Below are 27,608 nucleotides of genomic sequence, written 5' to 3'. Positions count from 1 at the left end.
GCACATCTCATATTTTCATGACTTTCTTGTTACCAAGAAACCATCATCTTGTATGATGAAGCACATGTCAAACTAACTATGATATGTGCCTCCATGAGTGATAAAATGTCAATAATACATCAATCATCTAAGGTCTTTGAAAATAAATGCCATTTGATACCAATTACAAATATTGACGCCAATATCTTCCAAACATTTTGAGAAATCTGGGGTATCTGGGTCAACAAGAAACCCTTTAATATCACCAGGATAAGTTGCATATTCTTGCTAAAATTAGAAGCAAAGATGATCAATTTGCACAAAGGGCAATGCGAAGGTAACATAAAGTTCGGAAAAATTATACAATGTGACATGCGAGAACTTCTTTGATCACCTTGAAAAGATAACATCAATTTTCCATGGAAAAAGAGGTGAGTAATTGCTGTTCAAATTGCTAAGCTTTTCACAAAATTATGGACAAAAAATTTTAGTCCCACAAAAAAACGTTGGGCCATTCAGGTAACACATGTAATGGAAGAAGTATGCGCATACTTGTGCCCCTTTTTGCAACACATGGATCAAAGAAACAGGACGCACGCACATAAACCTGACTATGGCATGATCTACTTGCAATAAGGTAAAAGTCCAGACAAAGCAAACTACAGGTTTTCAGTCCGTATTCCACAGTGATACAATATACACTTTTAAGCTCATTAGTCAGTTTTCTTGACTTTTAGAGCCTTCAAACTTTTTGCTGTGCACTGATGGACTGGAGCTGACTTTTAAGGGTTTCAATTCTTCTACCATATCCACTTGAGATACTTCAGAGGCACTTGGTGCAATGGATGCACAATTGTCTCCATTATCAGCTTCTAATGAGGTGCTGAAAGATACCGGGACAACCAAAGCAGCCATTTCAGTAGCAGCTTTAACCAGAGAAGATGAGACGATCTGCGAAATGACTGGGGTGGCATCCCTGTTGCTTTCCGTAGACACGAGTGATGATGGCTCACTCACAGTGCCTGTAGCCTGCCCATTAGGTTTGCTTTCAGGTAGGTTTTCAAAACTCAAGTTGGTTGAGTCGTTCAACACTGATGCCAAAAGATTCTCTGATGAGGCAGACTCCTGGGCTGGGATCTTTGGTATCCCATCAGAGGGTGACGCACCACTGCCATCTCCAGGTGCTGTGGGCTTCCCCAGAGCATCTGTGGTGGCATTACCACAGCTATCACCCAGTAAGGAAGGCAGTATCTTTGATTTGGATTTCATTGCAAACATTGACGTAGAAGCTGGAGGGTGTGGCACCTGTGATGTCAATGACACAATAGCAGGCCCATTGTTAACAGTAGTTGGCAGAGTTGCAGCACATGATCGTGCAGGATGTGTTACCTGAGCAGGACTGGTCCTAGTCGTATGATTTTTTGTTTGAGGTGCTCTCTGGCTATTTAAGAGCAACGATGGAGAGGGTGAACTAGTCCCTGTGCGGATATAATGCACGAGTGTTCCAACTGACGTGCGTGATCCAGCACCAGAGCCAGTTTTCATAGTACTTGTTACTGTACTGCTGCCTGACTGACTTGGAATCCCCGTCTTTCCCATTGATACTCCACCAGGTCCAATGTGGACAACATTTCCCAACTGAGCCGCTTTTAATAGTGAAGCCGCGGCAGAAGCTGGAGCTATGCGAGCCCCTGCTGCAACAGCTGCTGCCTGTACCATGGGATCTGGCCCCGTGGAGGATTTTAAGCTTCCACGTCCCACAGAACTGACTGAGCTATTTCTCATTCCAGATGAAACATTATATCTCCCAGAACCAGAACTGACAATAGGCAAGGAAATAGAAGCTGATGGGACTGATTTGGCCTGTCGGATTTCAATTCCCCCTGCAGAAGTAGCCTGTGCAGCCAAAGCACCCATCATGGCAGCACTAGGTCCAATCAATCGTCCCTGTTGTGATCCAGAGACCCCTGCTCTTTTTACTTGAGGACGACTCTTTCCAGCCAACGGTGGGAGAGAAGATGTGCTTGACATATTCACACTGCGAGTGCAATTCTGATCCTGCAGAGTGAGAAATGGAGAACTGCTTGATGCTGCTGCAGGCGTTGAGCAGATGTTGCTGATTGCTGTTGCCAGTGAAAGAAATGCAGGATAAAAACAAAGAAAGAAAGAATTTGTCAATGACATAATTATATCATGCTGCAATTTGTAACTTACCACCATCAAAACTGATATTCTCACCTAATGCTGGGCCTGTACTTGAAACCGTTAGTACGGAAGTTCTTTGTCCTTCTGTTGTAGGCACTAATACACCAGTTGCCACCGTCTGCTGGGTTCCACCAGTGCTATTTCCGGTAGCATTCATCTGACCCTCGATCACATTGCTTTGGCTCGTCTGAACTTCTCGTCGTTTTCTTATTAAGGCCCATCTCTTTGGAAATCGACAACAAAATACACGTGTTATTACTAAGATGTCGTGCTAAGTTTGCACAACTGCAATCAAGTTTTCCAACAGACTCTTTTGCACAGATTTCTAATGGAAACATCAATCCTATTGATGTGGGATAACTAGTGAAATACCTGTGACAGCTGTGCAGCAGTGCGGTCATGCTTGAAGGCACCTTTCAAAATAGTTGCCCAATTCCCTTCCCCGCACTTCTCTACTGCTGCAATAAGTTCTTGATCCTCCTCTGGGGTCCAAAGTTTTCTCTTTTTTCTTACAGGCTGCATCTCAGAGGCAGTCACACCTTGAATGACAACATTAGAAGTCTGTCCATTGCCTTTGACTTCCCAACCACTTGAGGAATTTGGTATGTCAATTGCAAAACAAGCTTCTGGATTCTTTGATGCAGGATTTCCTGAAGTTCCCATTGCAGCCAAAACCTGCCCAAACAAAATTTTAAAAACGCCTGCAGTGAACACCAATGTTAACATTACAAAATTTGTGCTAGGACATTAACTTACACGATATGCACCTCAAAGGAAATAAAGGAATCCTTTGCAGAAATTTTTTTTGAGTGAAAAAAAACTGGACACAGGCAAGCCAGAAGAGCCCATTCCACAAATCTATCTAAAATAGTTCCACAAATAATACTTCAAAGCTATTTAGGCATGCATGAACTTCAAAACTGTGTATGTATGCACCCATGTGTCTAGATGAGAAAATGCAACCACGCTCAGGGTTGCGGAGCCAATATCATGCACACATGCCTTGCATCAAGTATACACACGTCAGCCATAAAGGAATATATAGTTGAGGTTGCCATGATGCATTTTTGCTTGCATGGCTTGTGCATGTTTCAAAGGTTCAGCTTACTCCAAACACTTTGATTTCAGTGAGCCCACTCACAATGACTCAAACATAAGACTCCAAGGACCTTAATAATCAGAACCAAAAGTAGGCACAGATCATACTTACTAGTATGAACTGCAAAGATAGAAGGAAGTGAATATCTGTGAGTACGTTTCTGCCATTGCCTAAAGGTATTCCCTTCCAGGCCACACGAGAATAACCTATCCTTAATTCCATGAACTGCACCGACTGACTTGGAAGATGCTACTGAGCAATATGAGCTAAAATTATGCCCATCAGGAGGTCCATGCTAAGTTACAGATGAAGGATAGACATCCAGACTCAGCCAAGTATACAAATTTGCTGGTCAATCATCTCAAAACTGGCTAGGGAACACATAATGCTGCTAAAAAGTAAATGACTCACTGTTTATAGGCCCATCCACGTCTGAGTGAAGGATAGAGAGAGAAAAACGTCCAGACTCAGCCAAGTATACAAATCTGATGGTCAATCATTTCAAAAGTGGCCAGGGAACACATAATGCTGCTAGAAAGTGAACGACTCACTGTTCATAGGCCCATCCACATCTGAGTGCACAAGATCACAGCATTGGTGACTGTCACGGCCATCCACAGCACGTGGACATGCTGGACTGCCACATCAGCAGCCAGCGCAGCAGATGCCACACAGACAGCCACATCAGCGCAGGCACAGCCACGCAGGAGTATATGCAGGAGCAGGTGCAGGCACAGGAGGCGATGATGTCAGCATCAGCGCTGACGGCCACATCAGCAGACAGGGTCGGTGCAGCCTTCACCCAGTCGGTGCAGCGGCAGCATGGTTGGCTATCTTCAGAGCCCAAGGGGGCCTATAAAAGGCAGCCCCTTGGCCCTCATTCTTTACCCAGCCCTAGCAGTAGCAGCAAAGAGCCCCAGCAGCAGACCACCAGGGTGGCCCTTGGCCTACAGGGATCAGCAGTGAGGATTCACCTCCTCCCTTCAGTACTTTCCTTTACAGTTTTGTAGTGAGAGATTCTTCCCTTCATACAGTTGTATTCAGCCTTCTGGGCCAGACATTGCTTATATATTATTTTCCCTCCTCAAAGGCCCGCTATATTCTCTCCCTCTGATTCTCTCACTCACATCCACAGCATCACTTGTGTATTTAGTACATCATTCTAGCAGTTCAGTTGGCATTGAGCAGGAAAGAGAGTGAGTCAGTCTATCTCCCTGCTACATTGGTATCAGAGCTTCATTTTTCTTTCCTGAGATAAGGAGGGTCAGTTTAGGGACAGCTCCACTGTTTTATGGTCCAAACAAGATCCAATAAGGACACCATGAGCACTAGTGAGCAGTACAAGACAGAAAGGGAAGAGGGATCATTCCCAACCCCTACCATGTCTGCCATGACAGCCATGTTGCAGACTATGATGCAGATGCAGCAACAAACAGTCTGAGGCTATGTTCACCGCATGACCCAGCTTCAGAAAATGCGGGAAGATCATGAGCAGGCCGCCAGAGAGCACGACAAGGCAGCTCGGGAGGCGAAAGAGCAACTCGATCGGGAGACTCGAGAAGCCAAGGAACTCCGGGACTTGAGGCTCATGAGGCCAAGGAGCTCAGGGAAGGCACCAATTGCGAATAGAAGGAAGAACGGGACTGGCATCTCCTCATTTCTCTACTAAGACCATCAGGGAAGGAAAACGAGAGACTCCCACCGCCAATCAAGCCTTCTTTTTCGAGGAAGCTCAACTTCACGCGGTATGATGGTAAGCAAGAACCCTTAGTGTTGACTTCATGGCTCAATCAGTTCGAAAGTTATTTTTCAGTGACGCCTACGAATGACAAAGAGCAGTGCATCCTAGCATCAATGCATCTTACAGTCGAGGTGGTCACCTAGTGGCTCAAATGGCATAAGGACCACTATGGTGCAGACAAGGCGACACCTCTTTACAGATGGACGAAATTCATGTGAAAGACCTTTGATCAAGGTTCTTGCCACCCCAGTACCTGGACAATCTTCAGAGTCAGTTCTACGGGCTACGCCAGGGGGACATAAAGACGATGAATCATTATGCCAACAAATTCACTCAAGTGTTCGTATAATTGCAGCTGGAGGAAAGTCAAAAGCTGATCTCCTTCATGGGTTTTTGTTCTTACTTAATAGAAGTCTTTTTCATGGAAAAAAAAAAAAAAAAAGCTGATCTCCTTCATGGGCTGCATTTAGACATCTAGTGGTACGCACGTCAGTAGTTTTCGGCCATGAGACTATGAATGTGCATACGAACTTGCTCAAAACTTTGAGCTCATACACGAGGGTCAAGGACCCAAACAAGTCGATCGCAAGAAGCATAAGAAGCCCCTGGATTCCTCTGCTCTTGATGGTGGGAAGAAATCCGGCAATGGGCAACAGAAGAAAAACTAGATGGCAAAGGACAGCAACGGCCATGGAGGTACTTGGATGCAACAACCCGAGCTACCTATGCCAAGGAAAACCGCTACTTCTTTTGCCATGAGTAGGCCCTAGGGGCACAAGAAGCAGGATTGCCCGTATTTTAAGAAGCTTCACGTAGATGGAGCCTCATCAGGTGGTTCTTCTATAGCTTTGACTCACCTCAGTGGTTATAGAGGAGATTGCAGATTAGCACGAGGGGGAATCTCAACAATTTCACAATGTTCCAGTTCTACAGCCAAAAAGCCCTTATTCATGCAGATTCAAGGAGTTTTGAGGACATCATTTCTACCAAAGCCTCTTAGCAAGCCAGGTTGCCTCTCACCCCCTGAGATACCATAGCCAAGACAGCAGGTGGACAGCAACATGTGGCTGCAAAGTGACTGCTACAGCCATCATGTTGCTCTCCACTTGCTGTCCAGTGAATGCCCCATTCAGGGCTATGGTATCTTAGGAGGTGAGAGGCAACATGGCTCGCTGAGTTGCTTTGGTAGAAATGATGTTCTTGGAACTCCCTAAATCTGCGAGAATAAGGACTTTCCGGCAACCGATTTGACCGTAGAGCTACAACATCGTGGGAAACTATTAAGATTCCCCCTCCAACTGATCTTCGATCTCCTCTAGAACCATTGAGGTAGTCTTGGCCGAAATCAAACCTGTAGAAGAATCACCTTGCATGGCCCCATCTGCCTAAAGCTTCCTAAAATGCGGGAAATCCTGCTTCTTGTGCCCCTACTCATGGCAAAAGAAGCAGCAGTTTTCCTTGGCATAGGTAGCTCACGTTGTTCCATCCAAGTACCCTCCATGGCCATTGCTATTATTTGCCGTCCAGTTTTTCTTCCGTTGCCCATTGCTGGACTTCTTCCCACCATCAAGGGCAGCGGAATCCAGGGGCTTCTTACTATTTACTTGTTTGGGTCCTTGACCCTTGTGCATGACCTCAAAGTTTTGAGCAAGCTTGTATGCACACTCATAGTCTCTCGTGGTCGAAAACTACGTACGTACCATTGAATGTCTGAACGCAGCCCATGAAGGAACTTGCTCAGCTTCTAACTTTCCTCCAACTGCAACTATAAGAACACCTGAGTGAATTTGTTGGCATAATGATTCACCGTCTCGGTGTCCCCCTTGCGTAGCTCGTAGAGCTGACTCTAAAGCTTGTCCACGTACTCGGGTGGCAGGAACCGTGATCGAAGGTCTTTCACGAATCCCATCCATTTGTAAAGAGGTCTCTTGGTTGCATCATATTGGTCCTCCTGCCCACTTGAGCCACTAGGTGACCGCCTCACTTGTAAAGGTGCATGGATGCTAGGATGCACCACTCGTCATTTGTAGGCATCACTGAAAAAAAACCTTCGAACTAATTGAGCCATGAAGCCAACACTAAGGGTTCTTGCTTACCATCGTACCGCGGGAAGTTCAGCTTCCCCGGAAAACAAGGCTTGATTGGCGGTGGGAGTCTCTTCTTTTCCTCCCCCGATGGTCAGAGTAGAGAACTGAAGAGATGCCGGTCCCGTTCTCCTCCTCTTCGTGAACGGTATGTTCCCTAAGCTCCTTGGCCTCTTGAGCTTCGCGGTCCCAGAGTTCCTTGGTTCTCAAGCCTCCCAATCGTGTTCCTTTTTCACCTCTCGAGCAGCCCTATTGCGCTCTCTTCAAGAGCGCTGAATACAGTTAACTGTATGAAGGGAAGAATCCCTCACTACAACACTATGAAGTAAAGTAGTGAAGAGAGGATGATGTGGCAGTCAACACCGGCATCATTGTGGCCTGCACCTGCTCTTGCGTGGCAGTCCGCACGCTGACATGGCTGCCTGCATGGCATCTGCTGCACTAGCTGCTGACGTGGCAGTCCAGCATGTCCACGTGCTGCACAATCCGATTAGAGGAGACCCAAGTTGTTCAAAGAAAGGCACGTCAGAGAGTGACTCATAGCACCAGCTTCCTTTAAGATGCATCCCAAGCACCAAATCTCTTCTTGACAAATAATCGTGAAAAGTGTCATGGCATCCATGTCTTCCCACTGCTCCATCTCATCTTGACCTGCGCACATCGAGTCCTTGCCAATGGTGATGTCTCTAGCTTGGCCTCCATTCCAGTCGTCACCTCCCAAATCCTCCTTGCCACTAGGTGGCTTTTGGTATCTTCACCTTCCACAAAGGATAGCTGGTGCACTTGCCTCTCTCACCAAACTTAAGAATCAACATGCACGAACCATGGAAATGAAAACACAAAGTTGTTGGGATTTTAGTGATCACCTCCCCACCTATGAGCCCCCATAAGAGGAGGACATGGGGGAGGTGTACCAGCAGCATCCTTTGGGAAGGAGAGAGTCCACGGGGACAGATCTGAGGGATATTACACTACAAGTGCACCGTGAAGCCTGAGGATCACATAGTGCAAGTCTGCAGAAATGCCTTCTCCCACTATGTGTTCCAGAAATTTTTCATGTAAGAGAGCTCAGAATCCAGCAAGCCATAGGTGCCTAACAGCAGAGCAGAGTTAAATTCAAAACTCTGCTGGCCCGACTGGAAGGCATCCGTGCAGCCCAGACAAGTCAGTTGCAGCAGAAGAAACCTTCAGAGTCAAAAGGCTACTGGCCTGATGGGGGGCATCCATGCAGCCCAGACAAATCAATTTGAATACCTTTGAGCAAGTAATGCGGCAGGCAGGGTTATTAATTAACTTCTTGATCGCAGGGTAATTAAAGGAGAGGGCTTCTGACCCAACTCGAGGGTATGTCCACTAGAACGACAGAAAAACTTTGCATACTTCCAACAGCAGCATCACTGTGGCAGGCAGGGCTTAACATCAGACTGGCTATTGCCATTCTGAAAACAGTATTCCGCGGGAAAATTGCCAGTCAGCCCTTCCCATGATGTAGACAATCCAAGCCATTGTCCTAGAAAAGGCAAGCTTCTTATCCTGTCCCTAGGGATGGAAACAGCGTTCCCTCATAGCCATTTAACAACACAGTGAGATCACTCTCCAATTAAATATTTCTTGTAATTGCTCCTCAAAGGTTTGTACAGTTAAAAATGTTAGGCATTCCTCAAAAAACAGTAGTACCTTATCCCCTGAGTCTCTTCTAATTTGGCTTATCAAAAACTTCACTGGTCAGTGTTAATCATGTACATAGCATTGCCAAATTGTACACAAGAACCTCGTGAGACACAGCACAGAAAACTCCATCGAGGAAGGACCTGCTCCATCACGTCATGATGCATTACACAACTTACACATCATATAATACCTCAATGAATCCAGGAACATTCCCAAACTCATCGTCTAAAACACAACATAGTGCAGTTTCAATCTCATGATAGTCACTCATAAGGTTGAAAACCATAAACTCCATCACGCATAGCAAGGACTAGCTACTATGACATCTATGACATCCCCACTGACGTCATCAGCGCCCAACAGTGGGTGTAGACCATAGTATAAAAATATGCTCTCATACATACAAATCCACATACCCACACATACTTGAGCATCCATTTATACAAAGTCTTCGTACTGAGTTTTTGTCGGCACGCCGGAGGTGAAGTGCAGAGCAGCCATAAGGAAGGCTAGCACTAAAGGAGAAGGCTAATCAAAAAGTAGTCCAAAAGCTCTTCATTCAAGATACAGCTGCTTGTGAAGTCTAAACGATTACATTTTAGTCTCTCCCAAACGAGCATCTAAATCTAGCTGATAGGACAACTTACACATCAGGCTATTGATAGAAAAGATTCCATCTGTAAAAAGGATCTTAGTAGACTGTAACTACGCCAATTTTAACCTGACATTCCCAAAATCCAAATGATAACTGAACCTTACCTTCACACAAGCAGCTACATCAGCAGCAACCTCAGGACTAACCCCTGGCAATGGCTCAACTTCGAATTCAAGGTCACTGTCATCCTCCTGCACATATATTCAATGTGAACCTCCAATCCCTCCAATGTATAATAATAAGTAGTCAATCTCCTCTGTCATCGTCAATCAAATGAACGTTTATTGTCCACGCTGAGATAAAACGAGCATCATGAAATACAAAGCAGAAGTTAAAAAACTAGCTGGCACCCCAATGTATTCTGTCTCCTGTCACAGAATCATACCAAAGGCTCAGTCTCGTCATCAAAACTATCTGCGATGCTTGTACGATATGCAAGATGCCGCCAGAGAGCTTGATATTCCCTTGCATTCTTTATACCTGTAGTAGAGCTTTTCACTAGACTATTCCAATTCAATTTACTGGCGCCACAATTTGCTATTTCTTGTAGCAAAGCAAGCAGCGTACTTGCAGTGTACCTGCATGACAATACACGAAGAATAAGGTACCGATAAAAATTGCAATTTAAAAACTATAAAATTAAGTTTGTAAGCAATGCCCACAGAATCTGTGGGTAGATGGGAAAGCTCTCCAAAATTGGTGATATGAATACCTCCCAAGGACCAGATATGAAGTATTCAACCTTACAAGCCCACTAAACAGACTTTGTGGAATCCATGGATATGTCCCCCTCATCATGAAAATATAGTATAATGCAGATTGCTGACTCACACAGATCAGCTTGGGGTGTGCACAAAGTAAAGAACTGCAAGAAAGAACACTCAGCATGCACGCCACATGCTGCACCAAAGTTCACCAAATTTGAAAGAAGGCCGGACACAAGCAGATTCGATTGCCTGATTTCATTTCAGAGAGGCTGATCCAGCAGCCAAATGTGAAGCATATTTTCAGATACCGGCAAGGTACTCGCTCTCTTGGTTTGCTGTTTTTCCCCTACAAGGATTTAAATTGGGCTGGTGACTTTGACACTATGCAGTCAACCACTAGTAATTGTTTCTACCTCGGACACTCATGCATTTCTTGGCTGAGCAAAAGACAATCAACGGTTGCTACCTCATCATGTGAAGCTAAGTACAGGGCAGCTTTCACAACCACAGTGGAATGTGTCTGGTTGAGATCTTTTCTGGCAGACCAACATGCATCGTTGGAGGCAAATGTCACTGAAAGTCAGAGTGCAATTGCAGTGGCAAAGAATCCTGTGTTTTATGAACGTACAAAACACATAGAGCTACATTATCACTATGTCAAGGAGCGGCTACATGTAGGAGAGATCAGCTTGGTCTTTGGCCCTACACATCAAAATGTGGCAAATCTTTTCACCAAAGCTCTACCTTGTGAAAGGTTTGAGGCTTTTCGCAAAGCTTTAAACTAATATCCGTTTGGTGATGGACATTATTCCTTGTACATTATGAGATTGTCACTGCAGGGGGGTGTTAGAAATATTAACCTCTAAGGCGGTCGCCAATGTAATAAGGGTTAGGGCCCCTTTTTTCCTTTATAAGGTTCTTCCCCCTAACCACAATTAGTGTTTGACATAACCCTAGAATGGACCTAGTTAGGGTCCATTATAGGGTTTTGTCTTCAAGATTTTGTCGTTACCACATAATCATTATCTGAAAATTCAAAGAACAACTTACCACCAACAAATTGACGTTATTTTATATATAAAGAATAATTATTGATAGTCAAAATACTATCTTTTCTTATATACTTTCGCTCAATTATGTAACCATCTTCTCCACTACGACTGCCGCATCAAAAAGAAAAAGGAGTTGACAACAAATTAAGCATTTGAAATCAACCATGTAAGCATAAAAATACACATGATACATCAACATTGTCCTTTACAATTAATTTAAGTATTAACATACAAAACACGTAGAGAATTTGTTTAGATCAAATATATATAGTATGTAATACACCACTGATCGTTTAATCACTATGTATTTAAATTTATGAAACTTACAGAACGATTGTGTCGATTTGTAGTTGTTATCTAAATAATAAAAAATATATTCAATCCGTTAACAGTCTATATAAACTTATCCAATGAAGGACACCAATAAAAAGCAAAAATAGTGATGGATCGAACACAAGCAAAGAAGAAAACCTATTTATGTAATCTCTCATTGTGTGTAGCATAAATCTTGCTCCCGCTTTGTGTTCTCTCAAACCCTTGCTCCATTTTCCAACATTTGCTGAGCTCATAACTTACACTAGAAAATTGGGATTAATCCAAAACTTTTAACAACAGTTAGGTCTTGATGTGTTCTACAATGTGCATATGAGCGGCACTATTTTAGAATCGAGCCAAGTGATCTCACGTTGTCCTTGTTAAGTCAAGTTCACTAACTATCACGTCAAGGCTCACCTCCAAGGCCCAATAAGAAGCTGTTAGTAACTAACTAAAGGGTTTTAAAACCCTAGTGGGTACAGGCGGAGACCTTGCAGCTGTGTAAAGCATCTCACTTTCATACAACATGCTGACAGTAAATGATCAGTAATTCACAAATAACTCACAGCCTTCTAAATCCACTCTCGTAAAATCCACCTCATGCCCTCTTCTGACGTCCCATCACCTGTCGTGACATGTTGAGCACAGTACAAACAATTGTGGCTACCCGACAAAAGCAACATGGTGTAACTGGAGCATGATTGAAAAGGGACAACATTGAAATTGATGATTACCATCACCGTCGTGACATGTTGAGTACAGTACAAACGATTGTGGCTACCCCACAAAAGCAAAGATGGTGTAACTGGAGCATGATTGAAAAGGGATGACATTGAAATTGATGATTACCTATGCACATGATTTTACTCATGAAGATGGCCGGTTAGTGTGTGAAGTCCTATCGAAAGAACAACAGGAACAAGCACACATTATTGCAGAAAAAATAATGACATGAAGTACAAACTCATTATGACTAACCCTAGTACTAAGGTTGGGACTAATAGTCCTAGGAGTCATACGTTGACTAATTGGACTTAGTGTCCCAAATGAACTAAACTTGCACAAATTTCTCATAAGTTGATTGGTAACATGTACACAACATAATAATAACAAATGAGAGAAAATATAAAAAATGGCATCCACGGAAGCGTAGACCTGCTACATAGCTTACGTTTTTGGAGCATGACATTTGAGATAAGGACTCTCAATGCTTGACAAGAACAAGTAATATCATATTGGATGAAGATTATGGGGTTAGAAAGCCAAATATACAAGATTATAGTTTAACAATCGTATAGATGCTTAATTTATGGATACAATATTCTAGATTTTTGTGCTCCACAAGTTACACTTACACCTAATTTAGTTCTCTGGCACCCTCATCTTATGATCAACAAGTATCTTACAAGAGAGGAACAAGAGTTGAGCAAACAAACATAAACGTAGGAAAAATATTGATAAAGAAAGATAATCTCAGGTTCATAAACTTAAAACCTTTAAATCTCTGAATGAAACTGAAATTTACAAACGAAGTAACCCTTTCAAACTTCATGCCACAACATGTAATTATCCAAACTAGTGGAAGGAGTGTCCACGGCACTACTCCCAAGGATACAAAATCACCTAGACAGTTCCAATTGGTGGGCTATACACGAAGACCAATCGTCCAACATAGAATCAGTCGTAGCTACAGCCATCTTGTTGGAATGGTCACCTCCCCATCTGTAAGCCCCCAAATGAGGAGAGCGTGGGGGATTGGCATTGGGCCTGGATGTGTCGGTGAGAGGGGGTGTTGGAATGGTCACCTTCCCATCTATAAGCCCCCAAATGAGGAGAGCATGGGGAAGGGAGACCTAGGGCAGGATGTGCCCAAGAGAGAAGAAAGAGAGGGGGCTGCCACATGGGCAGCACCTCACATCAAAGACCATGGAAAGTAACCAGAGCTAGGATGGATCTGCAGCAGCAAAAGGCGAAGCAGTAGCCACCATAAGGGACCCAAAATAGGAGGCGATCACATGGCGCTGACATCTGCAGGGTGTACAGCTCTGTACACTGCTGGAGAAGAGCCTGGCAGAGGCGCAATGATCACACAATGTGCAGGATGGATAAATGAGGGCTGGAGAGAGAGAGACTCAGGTCGGCATCATAGACAACCAGCACACGGGCTGGTTGCAGCCTGCAACAGCAGGTAAAACAGGGCTTTAGGCCTCACATGGAGGCTCCTGCAGCAGCGCAGACTGGCTGCACAGGGCACCCTTATATAGGGGCCTGTGGCAGGCCAAGTCGGCCCAACCAGGGCCACCGACCAGGGCCAACCCTGGTCGGTTTTCTAGGGCCCATGTGGTCGGCCACCAGACAAGGTACCGACCCTGCTGGTCGGTCAACTCAAGGGGCCTGGGCAGTGCCTATAAAAGGCCCACTCCTCCATTCATTCCAGCATCCAGTGCAAGACTGAAAGCCCCTCTCCAAGGCTGTGTTTAGCACTCAGATCTGGAGCAGGTTGTGAGAGAGAGAGTCCATCAGTTTTCTCTAGCATTCTGCTGTGTTTTGTACTGCTCCCTTGGAGCTATTTTTCTGCCCACCATCTGGTGGATGAATATACTCTCTCTCTCTCTCCGTCCATATTTATTTCTGAGTGAGTGTTTGTTGCATTTGTGATCATCTATCTGAGTTGAGTGTGTGTAAGAGTTGGATGTCATGACAAGAGAAATGATTATTTAGTTAATTAATAGTCATTAGAACTTTATTATTGTTAGGCGCCAATTTGATGGTGCGGTTATATGTTTGTATTTATGATAGATCAAGCGGTGTAAATAGTACCGCCAAAACTATGTAACATTGGCCAATGATTATTAATAAAGATGTGCACACACGTGTCTAGGTCCTAGGGGCAATAGGAAAGGGAAAGGGTGCATTAGAGTGCATTGAATGGTAGGTGCATGGGTCATAGGCTAAGGGTAGGTGTAAATGGGAAGATGGAACTTGAGTGATCTCAAGGGACATTAATGAAAGGGTATCACCCTTTCATTGTGAATCTCACGTAGCATTCTTTCTACCACATTGCATTCATCCGTCATCTCTCTCCCACCTTGCATGTAGGTCGAAAAAGAAACAAGTACTCTCACGAGGGCGCTCTTCCCCATTGGAGGGCCAATCGGCATTCAAATTCTGCATGCATTGCACACATTTGCATTTTCGAAAAGCGTGGATCTTCACATTTGGTATCAAAGCGGCGACGATCCACGAGCGGGACGAGAAGAGGGCGACAGTTGTGAACGACGGAAGTCGCAAGAGAGGTTGGCGGAAAAGGATCACGATCGACCGATCTCGAGGTTCTGAGACAAGGGGGTTTTTCTGAAAATTTTGGCCTTCAACGGCGAATGGCGAATGGGGTGTTCTGTTTTGCCACCCCCCCCCCCCCCCCATGTGAATGTACCCTTAAACCGTGAGAAAAAGGGATATCCGTTCTACCCAGCCGGAAGTCGGATCGGAATAAGATTTTAAGGGAGTGATCCACCCATCAAGTAACCCCTATAACGGTATCTACAGCTCCAATCCGCTCAAAACAAGTAGCCCAAACGGAGCGTACCAGTTTACAGCAGAAATACAAGAAGAAAAGCTTCAAAGAGAAGGGAAAGGAGGTCATTTTAAGTGTTTTCTCAACACAAACGAAGCGGGAGTCGGATAAGTACCACCACCTCTACAACACTTGAAGTTTGCTGTAAAATAAACCTTCTTTTTTGAAATTACAGCAAGACATTTTCTCTCTTGTATTAATAAAAGGAAAGAATGGAAGGGGAAGGGACATATAACAATGAACTTATTCCTTTTCCTCCATTACCCCAAGGAGAGAGAGAAAGAACACCTTCACCCCCTCTTGAAGAGGATGGATTAGGTGAGAGTTATACACATCTTGAGTATGATAACCCACAAATAGATTTACAGCAGTCTCTCCTTCAAGAACCTACTGATAGGGAGTTCTCCTTTCGTAATGAAAGAAGAAATGAGACCAGCCAAGAACAAGGTGATGAGTTCACGCCTTTAACTCAAAACCCAATACACATGGATTCTAATCCAAGTGCAAGAGGAAGAGAGGAGACTCCTGTTGATAAGCTGGTTTTCCAGCTTAGCAATATGATTGAGCAGTCCATTATGACAAGATTAGGGACTAAGAGGACTTTAAACTTCGGGGATGAAGAGTTGAGTAACCCTTCTAAGAGGTCCAAATTCCAACCGCGAGAGAGAATTGAGTTCCCCAAATATGATGGGGCAAGGGAGGCTGACAAAATCCTCAATTGGATTCGCTATACTTTGCCCATCAAGACAAGACCGAGCAAGAGAAGCTTGCTCTTGCCACATTGCATCTGCAGAAGGATGCTCTAATGTGGTGGTCCTTGTCACAAACAGGAAAAGAGCCTATTCATGAATGGGCTAAATTTGTGGAGCAACTAAAAACCACTTTCATGCCACCGAGGCATGAAGAGAACCTAACCTTTCGTTGGGAGAGGTTTAGGCAGTTCGATAATGAGAGTAATGCAGATTTTACAGCCAGATTTTGGAAACTCTCTCTAGAGTTACCCGAAAAGAGTGAGGAAGATAGGAGAAAGAAGTATTTAGCAGCTTTAAGCCCAAAAGTAAGGTACGAGGTTGAAATGTTTAACCCGACCACGCTTAAGGACCTCACTAAGCTGGCTGAAATAGCCGAGAGAAAATTGAATCCTCGTAAACCCTTCAATAAGGAGTATGGGTCATCATCTAAGACCAATAATATACCCACTTTTAGGAAACCAAACCGGTTTAAGAATAATAAAGGGAAGGGTAAAGCTCTTGTAAGGAATGTGAATAGCCAATCACGTCCTGGATGGGTGCCATTTCCTTCTATGACTGACGAAGAGAAGAGGAAGTTGATTAAGGAAGGAAAATGTTTCGGTTGTAAGAAACATAAGCCAGGGCACGTATGGCATAAGTGTCCCGTTCTCTTGGCTAAGATTGCCAAGACGAATTCAGTAAAAGGGAAAGCCAAGGCATCCAAGCAGGAGGGTGAGGCTTCTACCTTGTCACCCTCGAAATCTACTGTGACTATTGAGCCAATAGTGAATGCTGTCCATTCAGCCAATACCTTTGGGCCTCATGATCTTTTTAAGGTGTATGGATTCGTGAATGGACAGAGAATAGTGGTTCTCCTAGATGATGGATGTAATTATGACTTAGTAAGTGATAGATTGGCAAAATTACTCCATCTTAAACCAGAACCTATAAAAAACATGTCGCTTTCAGGAGCTTTTAGGGGACACAATGAAGAAGACACATCCATAGTACGAAATATTCCTTTTCGTATACAAAAATATAGAGATCGAAGGGATTTTCTAGTAGCCCCTTTACAAGACGTTGACATGATACTAGGTAAACCATGGCGGTATGATTTTAACCCTGCTATTCATCCTCATACTCATCATTGTTGCTTTGTACATAAGGATGAAAACATAAGGATCGTAGGAGATCGGGACGTGTATACAATTCCATTGATTACTCCTACCCAAGCCAAAAGATTGGTAAAAAGAGGGGTAGATTGTAATCTTGTGTATATACGGGATTCACGAGATCTTCATATCTCAAAAGAAGATTGGAAGAGAAATGAGTTCCTTAGAGCTTATGAGGATCGATTTTCAAGAGATGACTCATTCGAATTGCCCATGGAGAGAGAAGATGATCATGCCATAGACTTAGAGCCAGGAGCTTCCCCTCCATGTAGAGCCCCATATAGGATGAACAGGATAGAAATGGAGGAGGTAGAAAAACAAATTGAAGATCTGTTGCAAAAAGGCCTGATTCGACCAAGCAGTTCTCCATTTGGAGCACCTGTATTATTGGTTAAGAAGAAGGATGAATCATATCGTATGTGTATAGATTACCGTGCTTTGAATAAACTTACGATTAAGAACCGGTATCCGATTCCAAGAGTGGATGATTTATTGGATATGCTTAAAGGTGCTAAAGTTTTTAGCAAATTGGATTTGAAATCTGGTTATCATCAACTTCGTATGAAAGCTGGGCATGAACATAAGACAGCTTTTCGCACTCTCACTGGACATTATGAGTTTTTGGTCATGCCTTTTGGCCTAACTAATGCTCCAGCCACTTTTAGTAGGCTGATGAGAAGGGTTTTGCGACCCTACTTGGGAAAATTTGTCATAGTCTTTTTTGATGACATTTTAGTGTTCAGCCAGAATGAGGAAGAGCATAAGGATCACCTTGCTAAGGTGATGGAGCTCCTAAGGAAGGATCGATTGTTCCTAAATATCAAGAAGAGTGAGTTCTTCAAGACAGAAATAGAGTATTTGGGACACATTGTGTCTGCCGAGGGAATTCGGGTTGACCCTAAAAAGGTCAAGGCCATAATTGAATGGCCATTACCCAAAAACTTACATGAGCTGAGATCCTTCCTAGGGATGTGTAGTTATTATCGCAGATTCATTAAGAATTTTGCACGTCTTGCTTCCCCACTAACAGATTTGTTGAAGAAGCATTCCTTGTATGAGTGGGGAGAGGTTCACCAAGTAGCTTTTGAGGAGCTTAAGAGAACATTAGTGACTGCACCAGTGTTAACACTTCCGGACATGGACAAAGAGTTCTTTGTTGTATGTACGGATGCTAGTGGTACCTCGATTGGGGCAGTGTTGATGCAAGGAGGGCATCCCATTGCTTATGAGAGTAGAAAACTTCAAGGGGCTGAATTGAAATATATCACGTATGAGAAGGAGTTATTGGCGGTCATTCATGCTCTAAAGTTATGGAAGCATTATTTATATGGTTCTGCTTTCAAGATTAAGACTGACCATCAAAGTATCAAGCACTTGTTCTCTCAACCCATTGTCTCTTCAAGACAAATCAAATGGGCTGAATATATTTTGGGCAACCAAATATCGAATATCAGCCGGGAAAGGAGAATTTAGTAGCTGATGCTTTGAGTAGACGGCCCCAAGTTAATCACGTTTCTGTGATTAAGGAGAAATCATTAGGAGCAATGGTTGAAGCTTATCCTTTAGATGAGGACTTCGCTGACATTTATGGGAAGATTCAACGTAATGAGGTTGGGGATTTAGAGGCTTATTCCATCGTGGATGGATACTTATTTTTGGGACGTGCCATATGTGTACCCAAAACATTTCGGTATCTAGTCATGAGTGAGTTACATGCGAGTCCATATTCTGGACATAGAGGTATTAGAGGAACCATTGACAATATTGAGAGATACTTCCATTGGCCTAAACTTCGCAAAGAAGTTTCGACCTTTGTTCAACAATGTGACGTATGTCAGCACATTAAATCTGACACAAGTAAGACTGCTGGTCTTTTGCAGCCTTTGCCTATTCCTTCGGAAAGGTGGGAACACATTACAATGGATTTTGTGTCTGGTTTCCCCAAGGTTGGTCAGTTTGAGCAGATTTTCACTGTTATAGATAGGCTAAGTAAACAAGCTCATTTTATTCCCTGTAAAAAAGAGTTGTCTGCTCCTGAAACAGCAAGGTTATTCATTAGGGAAATCTTCAGGTTACATGGGTTACCAAAATCCATTGTATCCGATAATGATGGCCGTTTCATTAGCAACTTTTGGACAGCTCTATTAGAGAATCTCGGAACCAAACTGAAATTTACTACAGCCTTCCATCCTCAAGGAGATGGACAAAGTGAGAATGCCAATCAAACCATAATTACTTTACTTCGAGCTTATGTCCATGACCAACCTAGAAGGTGGCCAGAGTTCTTACCCATGTTAGAGTTTGCTTATAATAACACTGTACATACTTCCACCAAGAAAGCCCCATTTGAAGTCATCTATGGGCAATGTTTACCCACTCCAATAACACACTTGGGGGAGCGAATTTTTGCTGCTGACCAGTTTGCTGAGGATATGTCACAGGTTATTGAGCAGGTAAAAGAACATATTAAGAAGGCCCAAGTTCAACAATCCAAGGCAGCCAATAAAAAAAGAAAAGAAGTTTATTACAAGGAGGATGATTGGGTTTTATTGAAGATTGATAAAAGAAGAATCAAGTCAGTGAGAGGAAGTACCAAACATGTCAAGCTAGCACCGAAGTTTTATGGTCCATTTCAGATTTCAGCAGCTTTATATCCAGAAGAAGGATCCAGAGCGTATGAGCTGAAGTTACCAGCCCACTGGCGTATGAAGAACATCTTTCATGTGAGCAATTTGAAGAGATACCGTGGCGATACTTCTGCGTTTTTGGATACTCAGCAGCAAGAAGAACCCGAACTTGAAGATGGGACTGAAGTTCTTACTCCGGAACAGATCGTATACCATAAAGAGAAGAGTACTCGTGGAAAGAAGAGATATATGTATTTACTGAAGTTTAAAAACCAGCCAGCTAGTGATGCACAATGGATGGAAGAAGAGTTCTTTACAGATTTTCCACAGATACTCGCAGATTACAAAGAGGCGATGCAATGGCAGAAGTAACAAGAGAAAGTGCACATAAGAGGAAGAGACAAGCAATAATCCAGAAGAGGACTTCTGCTCATTCAAGTAGGAGGGAGTGTCATGACAAGAGAAATGATTATTTAGTTAATTAATAGTCATTAGAACTTTATTATTGTTAGGCGCCAATTTGATGGTGCGGTTATATGTTTGTATTTATGATAGATCAAGTGGTGTAAATAGTACCGCCAAAACTATGTAACATTGGCCAATGATTATTAATAAAGATGTGCACACACGTGTCTAGGTCCTAGGGGCAATAGGAAAGGGAAAGGGTGCATTAGAGTGCATTGAATGGTAGGTGCATGGGTCATAGGCTAAGGGTAGGTGTAAATGGGAAGATGGAACTTGAGTGATCTCAAGGGACATTAATGAAAGGGTATCACCCTTTCATTGTGAATCTCACGTAGCATTCTTTCTACCACATTGCATTCATCCGTCATCTCTCTCCCACCTTGCATGTAGGTCGAAAAAGAAACAAGTACTCTCACGAGGGCGCTCTTCCCCATTGGAGGGCCAATCGGCATTCAAATTCTGCACGCATTGCACACATTTGCATTTTCGAAAAGCGTGGATCTTCACATTGGAGAGATCTTGGGTGGAGGTTTGAGTGATTCATTCCCTCTTGATTTTTTATTATTATTATTTTTTTAAAACATGGTATCAAAGCCATAGGCTCTCAACTCTTCTTCATCAAAGCACTCTCTGAAGGAAGGAGTCCCTTGGCAGAAAGGCGATTCTGTTTTCAGCTCAGGCTAGCACGGGAGCTCAGTACATCTTTTTTTGCTTCAGTTTTTCAGTTTGCTATTCACCGATATGGATCAGTGTTCAGAAGCCTCTACACCCACTGCTCGTCCTTCCTCCTTCTCCAGTCATCTTCCTTCTTCATTTATTCCCAATTTTGGTGAAGCTGGAAAGCTCGATGGGACGAACTATCCAATCTGGAAAGTCAAGATCCAAAGCCATTTGTTGGCACGGAAGCTGTGGAAGATAGTGATTGGGACCGAGGAGAAGCCGGAGGAAATTGTGGACAAAAGAGGTGAAGTTTTAGTTGAAGCAGATGCGGATGAACTCAGTGCATGGGAGGAGAGGGATGCTCAAGCCTTAGCAATGCTAATTGGCACGACAGCAGATGCTGTGATTCCTCATATCCAGTTGGCAGAGATGTCTTCAGAGGTGTGGGCCATACTAAAGGAGCTGTATGAAACCGATAATACAGCCCGTATCATTACTCTTCAGCATCAGCTTTATAATCTTGATATGAATGAGGGTGATAGTGTGCATGACCATCTGACAAAGGTGAAAGTCATGCAGGACCAGCTTGCAGCGGTTGGTCAGAAGGTGGACTTGAATCAATTGGCGTTGCTCACACTCCACAAGTTGCCACGGAGTTTTAAAAGTTTTGTGACTACGGTCACTGCGGGTCACGGACTAAGCCAATCACCTTTGAGGAGCTTGGCCCACTCCTGCTTCAGAGAGCTCGAGAGAAACTCTTTATGCAAACCGACGAGAAGGCATTAGTGGCCAAAGACAAGCCTGGAAAAGACAAGCCAAAGGAGTTCAAGAAGTTAGAGGACGCTGACCGAAAGAAGAAAATGAAGTGCTATTACTGTGAAAAGCTTGGCCACTCCACCAAAGAATGCCGAAAGAAGAAGGCGGATCGAAAGCGGAAGAGAGAAGCCAGGAACAAAGAAGAGCCTAAGAATGATTCTGCCAATGTGATGACTGGACAGTTGTTTTTAATCAATGAACATTGTTCAGCATATGCAGTCAGTGAAGGAAAAGAGGGTTGGTATGTTGACAGCGGTGCTTCAAAGCACATGTCTAACAGAAAGACTTGGTTCAAAACCATGGAAAGTACACACCCGGATTCCAAAGTTTCTGTCGGGGATAGCCGGACGTGTCGTGTGAAGGGCATCGGTAGCATTCCTTTCATTACAACCGCGGATGAGGAGAAGGATATCTTTGGAGTACTTTATGTACCCAACCTTTGCAAGAACTTACTGTCTGTAAGTCAGATGGACAAAAACAACATGGCAGTTCTCTTTCAAGATGGCAAGGTCACCGTGACATCCAAAGCAAATGGACAGATGGTGGCTCAAGGAGTTGAAGAGAACGGACTGTACCGCCTCAGTGCAATGTTGGTTCATCAAAGACCATGGAAAGTACCCAGAGCTAGGATGGATCTGCATCACCAAAAGGTGAAGCAGTAGCCAGCACAAGGGACCCAGAATAGGAGGTGATCACATGGCACTGACATCTGCAGGGTGTACGGCTCTGTACACTGCTTGAGAAGAGCCTGGCAGAGGCGCAATGATGGCAGGATGTGCAGGATGGATAAGCGCAGATGTGGAGCAGGTTTTGGGACTGTTTGGAGGCCCTGGTTTAGGGCTGGAGAGTGGGCACCCAGGTGTCCAGAAGCAGCAGCAAGGAGGGCTGCAAGGGACTGACCCTGGGGGGCATATTTATAGCCCACACAGGTTGGCCACGCAGGCTTATATAGGGCTGGGCCCTTGCCTAGATTGGAGGGCCAAAGGCCCTAGAAGTGGGGGGCCAAAAGCCCCGGGTTGTGAGCCCTTAAAGGGCTGGACCAGCAGCAGACTGGCCGGCCAGTATGAAGCTGGCTGGTCGGTTTTCTACAGCAGGCCTTAGGGCCTATAAAAGGAGAGGCTTGATGCCTCACAAATCATCCAGCAGCCAGCAGTTCCAGGGCAGAAAGGAGCTGCAGGGAGCCTACTCTCTCGGCCTATCTACAAGAGGTGAGAGAGTGCAACAAGTGCTGCAAACTTAGCCAGGAAGAGGCTGGACCTTGGCTGTCTTCTAGGGCAGCAAGGTGCTGAGATCATCATACCTTTTGGAGCAGCCATTCACAAGCAGGTTGGAGCAGTGGAACAGGGACCTGTGTGCTGCAGACAAAGCTTGGCAGGGGCTGCCCACCTAGGCTGATTTACAGGCAGTAAGGCGGAGAAGAACACACTGGATCTTCTCCACTGGACGGAAAGTCTATCCAGCAGCCAGCAGTTCCAGGGCAGAAAGGAGCAGCAGAAAGCCTACTCTCTGGGCCTATCTACAGGAGGTGAGAGAGTGCAACAGGTGCTGCAGACTTAGCTCTAGGGAGAGGCTGGACCTTGGCTGTCTTCTAGGGCAGCAAGGTGCTGAGATCATCATATCTTCTGGAGCAGCTATTCACAAGCAGGTTGGAGCAGTGGAACAGCTATCTTGGGGCCTACATTCAGGAGGACCAAGGGGACCTGTGTGCTGCAGACAAAGCTTGGCAGGGGCTGCCCACCTAGGCTGATTCACAGGCAGTAAGGTGGAGAAGAACACACTGGACGGAAAGTCTATCCAACAGTTCAGCAAAAGCAGGAGTAGACAGGAGCAGCCAAGAGCCACTCCCTTGGGCCTCACACTGGGGGTGAAGGAGAGTTGAAGGTGAGCTGCAGACTCAGTTCCTAGAGGCTGGACCTTGGCTGTCTTCTAGGGCAGCAAGGTGTTGTGATCACATTCTCTGGAGCAGCCCTCTGACAGCAAACAGGAGCAGCAAGAAGGCAAGCCTTGGGCCTATACACAGAAGGTGAAGGTGACCCTGAAGGAGCTGCAGACTGAGCTTGAGTGGCAGCCCACCTAGGCTGGTTTCCAGACAGTAAGGTGGAGAGGATCGTTCTGGACGGAAAGTCTACAGACGCTCGAGGTGGAGCACGCCGGCTCGAGTCTAGAGATAGCCAGCAGATTGGAGAAGGACCTTGTGGTTAGATCAGAGGACCACACCATTGGTGGGACTCTGGATCTATCTATTTTGTATTGTGTCCATAGTTTTGGACAGAAATATATATTTTGGTGGTTTCTATATCTGGCTGGTTCATTGTCTATTGATGAGTCTGCACATCTATATTATGCACATTAAGTAAAGAAGTTTGTGATTCCACACCCCACACACCACACTGTGTGAGCTCCTGGGCATTACTATCAGTCTTCCGCTGTGCGTACCCTCTGTTGGGTAATTTCTAACACATCTTTCTTTTGATCAATGCTCTGTAACAGTTGCTCAGCAATAGCAGAAGAAAACCAGCAAGGGAAAGCAAATACCCCTCCCAAAAAAAGATAGGAGATTCTTGCAAGGTATACAACAGGAGAGGTAGGAACAGCTCAAGAGGGACCCAAGACAATTCTTAAAAAACTCCATATAAAAAAATCCGAGAAAGGAGGGGCAAAATGGGAAGACATGATAGCATTTATCAAGAGCCTCTACGAGAGAGACTGGGAAGATGACAAGGTAACAAAGTCACTTTCTATCAAAGCTTGAGGTATCATGTCGATTGAGGACATAAAAAATGGACTAAAGAAACTAGCCAATGGCAAGGCACCGGATCCCCAAGGCAAAGATGTTAAAATGAGGTGACAGAAAACAAGAGAGATGCTCACAATAGTAATGAACAAGGCAATAATAAAGGGGTTCGCACAAGAGTGGCAAACCAACAAAATGGTTTTGATACACATGGCATTTGTTCTAGTAGAGGGGATGTCATAGTCTCAGTGGCTATCTCGTCTTGAGTTACGCTGCGGATGGAGAGGGAAATTGCCATGCGGATTGATTCAAACACTTTATCACCAATCCCAATTCTCGTTAAATAAATAGGCTGCATGTGGGTCAATTATGAAGTAATCAACCACACTTGAAGCCCATGTGGGTTCTGCATGCGAAGCCATTTGTGCTGTCAAATGTCTTGCTCCTATTGCACATCTTCAAGCTGACACATTCACAGAGGATGAGCAAGTGTTTCCCTCCCGTGCCTTTTGAGACTCTTTGCAGGCTTTTCATTTTTTCTTCTGTGTCGAGTTCTTCCATCCAGACTCAGTTTCCTATGTCCTTGCTCAAATGCATGAAGGGGCCTGCACTAGATATATGTCCATTTTTCATGTAAATTGGGGATTGTGGGAGTGCAACAGTAGCAAGCCGTAGAGGAAGATTTTTTCCATCCCTTTCCTGATTTCCAGCCACATGTACTGTTTGTTTGGGTCTGCCTCCACAATCTCCTCCTGCATTGTCCCAGCCTATCTTGATATAGCATGTTATACTGCCAGAACATCTCCCTCCTTCGTAATTTTTCCTATTCCAAATTGATGTCTTTTAGGGTTGGTGTCTCGTTGCCTTCATATGCTCCTAGGTTTCTAGTGCTATGAAAATCTCAGTCTCTGCAAACGTATCAGCCAGTGCCAAAGTCTTATTCAGAAATAACCCTTCTATATTCATATCTTCATCCTCAGGGACTCGAGTCCCTAGGCTTTGTATTCTTTTTTTCTTTTTCTTTTTTCTTTTTTTTTTGGGGAGAGAGAGAGAGAGAGAGTCCATGTATTTTACATGTATAAATAGAGCACGCTTCTAAGCGAAACGCCTATCAAAATTAAGACATGATTCTATTATCTACAAAACATGTTTCACGAAACAATTCTGATAACCCTACAGTGTTCACCAAAAACCGAGGTTTTATGTCAAGTGAATTGTTAAATTCAGAAAAAAACCTTAAAATTTTGGGAGAGAGTGGTTTGTAAATTTGTAATTTTGAGGCCATTTTAGTAATATTTTGGTGAAAACCCTGCAAAATCTTGAAAAAAACCTTGTAAATTTTGAAGTTTAAGGTTTTTGTATTGGTTACCAAAAATGTTTCAGGTGAACACTGTAACCCTATCTTTGTTTGGTTCATGTGTCTTCAGGCTTCACCATTTGAGCTAGCTTACCTTGGATTTGCTACCCTTGCTACAATTTGTAGCAGTATTTTCTACATGTTACCACAGTTTTATATGAGATTTGTTTATTGTTTCCTCGTAACCTGATTCTTTACTGCTTAATGAGCACATTGAGATAACATTTTGTGATCTTGCGAACGATTTATTTTCCAGTGCGAGTTCTAACATGGTGCTAGAGGTACATAAGTTCCCTCACACTACTGACCTTCTACAAGATAATGTGGCACTTCTCGTCGGTAAGTGTTGGCTCCTACACAGCAATTCTCTTTGGGATGTGCTGCTAAGTTAAGCTGAACATAGAAAACGTTCATCCCAAAAAATGTCTGCTCTTAGCATCGTGTTTTGATTTCCAAATCCATAAGGCGGCCACCCAGGCTACAAGCTTCTACAATTTGTTCACTCTCAGTAAGGGGCTTTAGAGCAACTGCGTTGTGGAATCCTCCTGAGCAAAGCTCCAACAAACGATCATACAATGTTGTTTTCTATCTTACATTGAAAGAAAAAGAGAAGGAAAAATGTACAAACGAGGAAAAGAAAAGCAGCCAAGAGGGGGTTTCTGGTGCATTCTTGACAGCTGTAATGCTATGTGTCCCAAAATTATACGAAAAGAAGGGGGGGCCAACAAAGGGCTTGCAACTAAAGTTTGTTGTGTGAATGCCTCCCGAGTCCCCCCCATTGAAGGAAAATAAAAGCCACATTAACGCTCCTTTAAAACATACGGCATGCCTCAAGAGGGAATCTGTATGAGTAGGGGGTGATAGAGGAAATAAACAGGTAAAGGAGGGAAAGGAAGAGGATGAGAAGGAACAGTGAGCAGCCACCCACAGAGACGAACAGCTTGAAGAGAAATAGGCAGAGAGGGGGATCTCCCTGACGAATGTTGTGGTGAGATGCCTAAGACCTGGGCTTTACACTATTGGACTGCATTTCTAGGGCTTTCCATTATGGCATGAGAAATCGTGATGATAAAATCTTTGGGCCGCAAAACTGCTGGAGTAAATACCACGAAATCTACGCTTTTGGCATAACTTAAGTGTTCTGTGAGTTATTTTGATCAAGTCTACAGATAACTTTCGCATTGTGACAGTCTTAGCTCTTAGCCTAGCTTTCTTGTCACCTATTTTGAAACTCAATAAATCAACCAATTATCCGTAGGTGACTCCATGCAATCGCTATAAGATGGTGAATGGAAGTCGTTTAACACCTCAGGATGTCTTGGTTTATGTCTGCCAAAGCATTTTGACTTGCCGTAGACACAGGAGCCAGGACTGATAATTACAGTCGTCGTTCAGATTTTGGGTCAGCTTCTATAGAGTTACGGGGTAAAAGAAAATACATATCGAAACGCTTAGAAGCAACTGTTGAAGCTCAAACCGTATTAGCCGAGCCCTTCACAAAGAAAACGAATAAACAGCTACCTCCGGAGTAAGAGAGCCACATCGCCCTCCGAAATGAATCCCTTTCCTCTCATGGCGGCAAGCTCCCAAGAACAATTCGATCAAAAGCGCTGGTCCTCCGCATTCCAAGAAAGATCCAGGGGCACTTTGAGGAGCTACCTTCCCGTCCACAACTTCTGCCTGGGAATAACGCGAGTGTCAGCTTCTGTAGTATCCCCGCAGTGACGTTGTTTACACAGCTGGATGTCTTCTTGTATAGAGAATTGAGCAGGCAGGATCTTGGAAGTGGAGCTAATAAGTCACCGAGTAATAGTTATTGATTAGATCGGTTGGGCACATGAGAGGTCTCCCATTGGAGTTCTACATGCAATCCGATTGTCTAGTTCTACATGACCCCTCTTGCGGGCCTTCCCTAACTTTGCAGTCCGTTTGCATCAATCGAGCATCTGTGATACTCATCC

General features: G+C 44.1%; 1 protein-coding gene across 3 annotated transcripts; it reads right to left on the bottom strand.

The window, feature by feature from the left end:
- Window positions 1-419: 419 nt before the first annotated feature.
- Window positions 420-27,383, bottom strand: LOC147899779 (uncharacterized). Of its 3 annotated transcripts, XM_087377402.1 has the most exons (7): window positions 27,169-27,383; window positions 9,820-10,012; window positions 9,539-9,625; window positions 2,557-2,859; window positions 2,218-2,407; window positions 1,369-2,102; window positions 420-1,284 (listed from the first exon to the last, which is right to left on the bottom strand). In XM_087377402.1, the coding sequence occupies exons 1-7, from the start codon at window positions 27,219-27,221 to the stop codon at window positions 697-699; spliced, it is 2,148 nt and encodes a 715-aa protein (XP_087233528.1). In that variant the 5' UTR covers window positions 27,222-27,383; the 3' UTR covers window positions 420-696. The 3 variants fall into 3 exon arrangements, with proteins under 3 accessions (XP_087233528.1, XP_087233526.1, XP_087233529.1); XM_087377400.1 differs by having other exon boundaries at window positions 420-2,102; XM_087377403.1 differs by lacking the exons at window positions 9,820-10,012; window positions 27,169-27,383 and having other exon boundaries at window positions 420-2,102; window positions 2,557-2,885; window positions 9,539-9,620.
- Between the last annotated feature and the right edge of the window lie 225 nt (window positions 27,384-27,608).

The sequence above is a fragment of the Dipteris shenzhenensis genome, chromosome 7, assembly GCF_047967505.1.
Source record: "Dipteris shenzhenensis isolate YYH24624 ecotype China chromosome 7, Dip_SZ_1.0, whole genome shotgun sequence".
Classification (NCBI taxonomy): domain Eukaryota; kingdom Viridiplantae; phylum Streptophyta; class Polypodiopsida; order Gleicheniales; family Dipteridaceae; genus Dipteris; species Dipteris shenzhenensis.
Note: the sequence above shows the minus strand (reverse complement) of the source record. Positions and strands in the feature narration are given on the sequence as shown.